The sequence below is a fragment of the Cystoisospora suis genome (genome assembly GCF_002600585.1).
Source record: "Cystoisospora suis strain Wien I chromosome Unknown contig_585, whole genome shotgun sequence".
Classification (NCBI taxonomy): domain Eukaryota; phylum Apicomplexa; class Conoidasida; order Eucoccidiorida; family Sarcocystidae; genus Cystoisospora; species Cystoisospora suis.
In genome coordinates, this window is record NW_027153386.1 from 1667 (window position 1) to 7818 (window position 6152).

The following is a 6152-nucleotide window of genomic DNA, read 5'->3' on the forward strand; positions in this document are numbered from 1 at the left end:
GGTCTTCTTGACATGGCGTGCGGGCGCGCTGGGAGCATAATACGCACAGAAGCTGCGCTACACAGCTGGTTCACCTGAACCACTTCGCAAATTTGAAGGCCGAGCGCTTCGTTCCACACGGTGGGCGACGCCGCATACTGCTGAATAACCTCGGGGGGTACATACTACCCTCCGCACTTCTCTGGGTTTCGTTGACAGGCAAGAACATTACACGTGTGAATCTTTGGCCGCAGAGCAGCGGAATCTGCCGGTCCACCTCTCCTTGAATGAGAAAAGTGAACCGGCTAGCAGCCTTCACTCGAGAAACCGTCCTCGACACGGAGCAAAACATGTAAACGAGGCGAAGGCCGGGAGTCCACAATGAAGCGCGATCAGTTATCAGCGCAGGAACCAAGACTAGAAGATCCCAGCTTGTATAAGTTTTCAAGTCTGACGATATCGGCAGAACTGATGCTGTTGTGGTGAAATCTTGATCATCGAACCAACGCCCGTTATACCGACCGTTGGTTCTTTTTGGCTGTTGTTCCAGTTGGTGTTGTGAAATCCCTGTCTCCGTGTTCGGGTGTGGTCCGACAACAGAACGTAGTTGAGGGTGGATACTCCCGTCTGAAACAGTTAAGAACATAGACGGTGTTGCCTTGCACGAAGAATGAGGAAAGCCGCCTCGCTCATCGGACTGAGTAGTCGAGTGTAGAATTATCGGTTGTCTGTGGAGCAGTGGGTACAGTGTGTGAAGGAGGGCATGCTGTCACGCAGACGTGTTCCGCAAGGCCGAGAGGAGAAAAGAAGCGTGAAGAAAATTGCTTAGCATTGAGCTTTTGTGTTGTTCAGGGTTTGAGGCATTGGGTGTATTTGCAGAGACACCAAAACTGGCTACACCGTCGGTGGTCTCTACATTTCCTTCCTTCCCAAAGCCGGAACTTACGCCCCTTTTTCCCTCCTCCACTGCGCTGGCAACAATCGTCGTCGGCGCTGCGTTACGCCACCGTTTTTCTCTCTTGTGCTTTTTCCAGAAGGACGTTCTAGCCTTCTTCGGTCTCCAGCTTGAGCTGTGCTTGAATCAAAGGTGCGAGACAACGCACATTTTCGTCTCGTTTCTTTCCAGTTTCCCTTAGTGGATTTTCCATCTTCTCTTGCCAGAATGTTTTCAACAAGGTACGGTGAGTTTCCCTGTTTCCTTTTTGTGAGCTTCCGTGCTACCCAGCAGTAGCAAAGATAAGCGCACTTGGTGTTCAACCTTCGTTCACTCGCTTGTTTCGGGGAAGCCACCAATTGTCAAGCGGCCCGGGGATTGTTCTGGGTGTTTTCCTTATCCATGTGAATCGACATGCAAGCAAGCAAGCTTCCAGACGCATAGCGGAAGCGTGGCGTTAGTGTCATTGAGATTATCTTCTGGAAGGAGCCGAGCTCTCCCTCCCTTGAATTAAGGGAGAGACCGCATGTATACCTTGATAACAGTCATCTGTGCCGCGAAGGTCTTTCAAATTGAACTGAGAATGCCATAACACTGCCTTTGTGAAACGTTGAATACCACATCATTTCCTGGAGCTCTAGTGTACTAGGGCAAAAGCAGAAGAAGGACTATCGTTTTTCATACATGGGTAGAGGCGTATGTGTTGCTCGATCTTTCGAGAAACGAGAAAGCCCGTGAAAGAACACCGGGAGCTACACAGGGACTCATGGCCTCTCCCCATGTGATGTGAGACGGGTTTAACCGGTTCTTTTGGAGTCACGCGGATGTGTTAGCTCCTCCTTGTACTCCTTCGTACTCTGTCAGTCCTTTTCCACATAACGACTTCTTCTGTATTCCGAGAGAGCTGGAGAATACTGTTCACATGTAGCATCTCTTACAAAAATTCTCCTCATGCTTGTTATGCGGTAGTCACCCTTCATTGAAGAGATGCTCCAATAATATAGATGAAACTCACTCGCTGGCTCAGTTGTTTTCAGTGCTGTGTGCTGTCACATGAACCAGCTGATAGTGTCGTGGAGGAGGTATAAGACGTCGATTTTTCTCATGTTGTTTCGTGACTTTGAGTGAGCTGGCGTCTCTTGTCTCAACATCCGTCATTCTATTCACGAATCTCAATACCCTTTCAACAGAAGAAATTCTTTCTGAAGAAGAAAGGCATCTTCTAGCGCCAAGTTTGACTGTGGGGGATTGAGTGTGGGACTCTTCTTCGACGTCTTTTTATGAGCACTTCGATAGAAAACGTCTGCATCTCTTGTCTTCTTTGAGATGAGATAATTGACATCCATCATTCTTGTTTTTCTCGGCGACGCCGAGTGTCTATGAAGAGACTGGAAGCGTCTGTATCAATCGAATAGATCTAAGAATAGAAAGCGGCCGCATTCCTTTTCCGTGTACATCTCCTCGCAAATGCGGGTTAGGGTTTAGGGCTGCAAATGATAACAGGAGATACATCCAGGAAAGGTCTTCATGTTTTACTGACCAAGCAGATAACTTCTACTTCGTGTAATACTTCAAGCGCATTAACGGCGAAAAGACACATACATCGTCAATACGCGGACCTTATATCTAGATCAGAGACAACAACAACAACAATAATCGGTTTCGACGTGTATATATATGTCATGCATGAATATGTATATGTATATATAGATAAATGTACGAGTCAGGAAGTAAGATGAAATTATCTCGTTTGGTGGTTGCTTGTATATTCTGAACGGCCGCGTTCCTGTTCTTTGGATAATAGCAGGTGTATGACACGAATCTTTTCCCTTACCAGCGTTCTTTCATCTCTCTTAGAAGATTTTACGGATCACTTCATCTGTGTGCATTGCTTACAGGAGCGAGTACGATCGTGGTGTTAATACCTTCTCTCCAGAAGGTCGGTTGTTTCAGGTTGAATATGCTTTAGGCGCCATTAAACTCGGAAGTACAGCTGTCGGAATCCAGACGAAAGACGGGATTATCCTGGCGTCGGAAAGAAGGATTACATCATGTCTCTTAGATCCTCAATCCATTCAAAAGATTGTTGAGATCGATTCCCATATTGCATGCGCTATGAGTGGTCTTATTGCTGATGCACGGTAAGGCTCTTTTTCTTCCAATATCTTCTAGAGGCCGGCACATTTGTCTACAAGATCTTGTCAAGGAAAGGAGAGGAGGAAGAAGCCTTCGATATTTACGTCGTCACGTTCATATGAAACCATGGAATACAGTTGAAAGAATGGATCTTTCTGCTGTTAGCAGTCTTTCCTCGAGGCCCTACAACAGAAGTTGAATCGGGTTGTATGCGAGGAGGAAACATAGCGCCTCTGTCACCCTCTCTTCTGCTTGAAACTGGCAGATACTGAGGAAGTTTCCTTCCTAGGTAACTTCACGACATTGCACGTGTGTTCTGCCGATGCGCTGTAGTATACACAGCATCTATCTATCTATCTATCTATCTATCTATGCCTGTATGTGTCCGTCATCTGATCTTGATGTTAATCGTTCTCCATCCATATTGGATGGAGGACGGGACGTAAGTTGTAGCCCGTATGGAGGTGCACTAGAGGGAGCTTGGGGAGAAGGGGTGAGGCCATTAGTCGTTCTGTGTCAGCTTGACATTTATTTGTCACTGTGCTTTTTATAGAACAGTCGGGATTGTGCATGCATGTAAATTTGTCGTGCATAGACCAGCCGTCGCGTAACCCAGTGCCCGGGGCCGCCCATCACTATTTTTGGAGTCTCCAGAAGTATCTGTGGGGAAACATGCCCATGCAGAGACACATGGATTCAGATCGCAAAAGATGGGGCTCGGCGTTTGAAGAGAATATGCGTCTATCCTTGCGTTGCGCTCTGCTGGGTGTGAGTGAGGTCGCTTTTCTTCTCTCCATTCAACACGTCATGACGGAGAGAATGATAGAAGAAGAGAGAGAAACAGAGTAGAACGAAGAGAATGTTCCTCGGGTCGTGAGCCATTTGTGCTTACCACCTCTCCCTGTCTTTACATGTCCTTGTAATAGGACTTTGATTGATCATGCACGCGTCGAGTGTGCTAACCATTACTTTACCTACAACGAGAAAATGTCGATACACAGCTGTATCGACTCTGTTGCTGATCTTGCTCTCGACTTCTCAGGTAAGCGCCTACTCCTACGTTTCTTCGAATCATTCTGGCATCACGCCTTAGAAGCACGTTGTTTATGACAGTCCGACACAGCTCGTGCGTCTCTGTATACTCGCGCTACGGGCAGATACGTCGCATGTACTATGATACGGTATGCATACATACATAGATGTCTTTTCAACCAGCCTGAGTGTACGCGTCGTGAACATAGAGGTGCCACTATCGAGCTCTCTCTCTACTTCTCCGTATGAGAAGAAGACTTCACCATCACACGATAAAATGTTGCTCTAAACAGATCTCCGGTTCCTTTACGGCTGCTCTGCTGTAGTGGGAGTAAGAGATCATCTACCTGTGGTCCAGGCTGGGCCCGATCTTTTCAAGTACAAACAGTACTGCCGATGGTTTCTGGCTTGGCTTGGCTCTAGAAGCGTGTATGCGTGCTGTCCATTTGTCTTTCTTGAATGGGTGATGTGCCTCATCTCTGCGTGAGCGCATTCATGCATGCATGCATCCATTACTAGTACGCCATTCTCACTGTACTTGTTTCCTCTCTCCATACAGCCGTTATCAGAGATCTTCTATACTAACAGAGTGAACTCACCCTTGTAGCTTCTCGCTTTTCCGGGGGGGAAGCGGAGTTTCCTTATACAAGTACAGACGCAGTGTCCTCTTCTATGTATACATGCGGGTGTATCCCATAATCTCTCCTCTTTCTTCTTCAGATGTGAGCGACGGCAGGAGAAAGAAGACGATGAGCCGCCCCTTTGGTGTGGCGCTTCTCGTAGCAGGAGTTGATGATGAAGGGCCGTCACTATGGTGCGCAGATCCATCTGGTAGGTTCGATCTTCCTTTCTTTTCCTGTTTCATTCTTAGGTACCATCAAATAGAACACATCTTTCTAGTCAGTCACGAATCTCCTGTGAAGAAAACTTCCTCTCCCTTGAAGACAACATCCCACTACTGGGTCCGGGAATGCTGGTGACTTCGTTTTTCCAAGACAACGTCGCACTTTTAGAATAACGAATGCGACGCTAGGGTTGGTTGCCATTCATTCATGTGGAGGAGAGATAGGTTTGATCTTCACACTTTCTTAGCTCCTTCCTGCAGTGTCTTTCCCTCCTTCTTTCCTTCGTTCGTTTCTGTCGTTGTTTACCTCTCCCCCCTTTTCTCCTATTTTTCTATAGGAACTGTGACGAAGTATCAAGCTGTTGCCATAGGGTCAGCGCAAGAGGGCGCAGAGACAATGCTACAGGAACAATACAATCAGTCGATGTCTTTCGAAGGTAAGGAACTATTCTTTCGTTGTGTCGTTCCTCTTGCTTGATACCAGACGGTGTCTTCCTCGTAATCGAGTAGAGATAGTAGCTGGCTATATGGTGTGAGAACCATAACAAGGAGGAGTCATGGTAAGAGTACTGGAAACATTCGATAGATTCATTCCCGTCTCATGGGAGGGGGTTGACGGCTACACATCCGCTTCTGGTTGCCTCTTTTGCATGCATGAAGGCATGCGAAGAACGGAAACAAACCTAGAAAGGGAGTAGAAGACAGTGCTCCTTCCGTTTGTGGAAATGGCTTGACTCTTGCTCTTGGTACCTTTCCTTCTGAGTGGTGGATCAGATTTTTATCTATAGCAGGAGTGGTTCATTGGTTACGTCTTCTCAGCTGGAATCCAAAGATAGAGAGAGATAGCGCAGGTTTACACATTCCAAAAGACAGACAGAGGGATGTGTGATGGTAGTGACTCTCTAGAGTCTATCAACTATGAACCAACGAGGGACGTTCGTGGTTTCGGAGTAACCAAACTTAGCAGGCATTGGTGCCGAGGAGCCAGCGTTCTCTCTTTGTCTATCGGGCACGATCTTCATTCATCTATAGATACGTCAGATATATATATATATATAGGGTTGGGGTGAGAGTCGATACTGTAGATCCATGGTGACAGCTGGGACAGACAGAACGTCTTCTTAGGACAATATCTGTATGCTCAACTGCACCAACTTGTAGGAGGCACCGTCAAAATCTATCTATCTATCTATCTATATCTATATCTATGTATCTATATCTATCTAT

The 6152-nt window shown here is 46.7% G+C and overlaps 1 protein-coding gene across 1 annotated transcript in view; it reads left to right on the top strand.

Annotated features, from left to right (window-relative positions):
• The first annotated feature begins 567 nt into the window (after positions 1-567).
• The window catches only part of CSUI_001477 (proteasome subunit alpha type), an 8064-nt gene continuing 2479 nt past the window's right edge, over positions 568-6152 (top strand). The window contains exons 1-5 of the mRNA XM_068061683.1: positions 568-1155; positions 2812-3054; positions 3976-4091; positions 4802-4912; positions 5264-5362. Coding sequence (XP_067926339.1) covers positions 1142-1155; positions 2812-3054; positions 3976-4091; positions 4802-4912; positions 5264-5362 — 583 coding nt within the window. The 5' untranslated portion in view covers positions 568-1141. The remainder of the gene's footprint in view (positions 1156-2811; positions 3055-3975; positions 4092-4801; positions 4913-5263; positions 5363-6152) is intronic.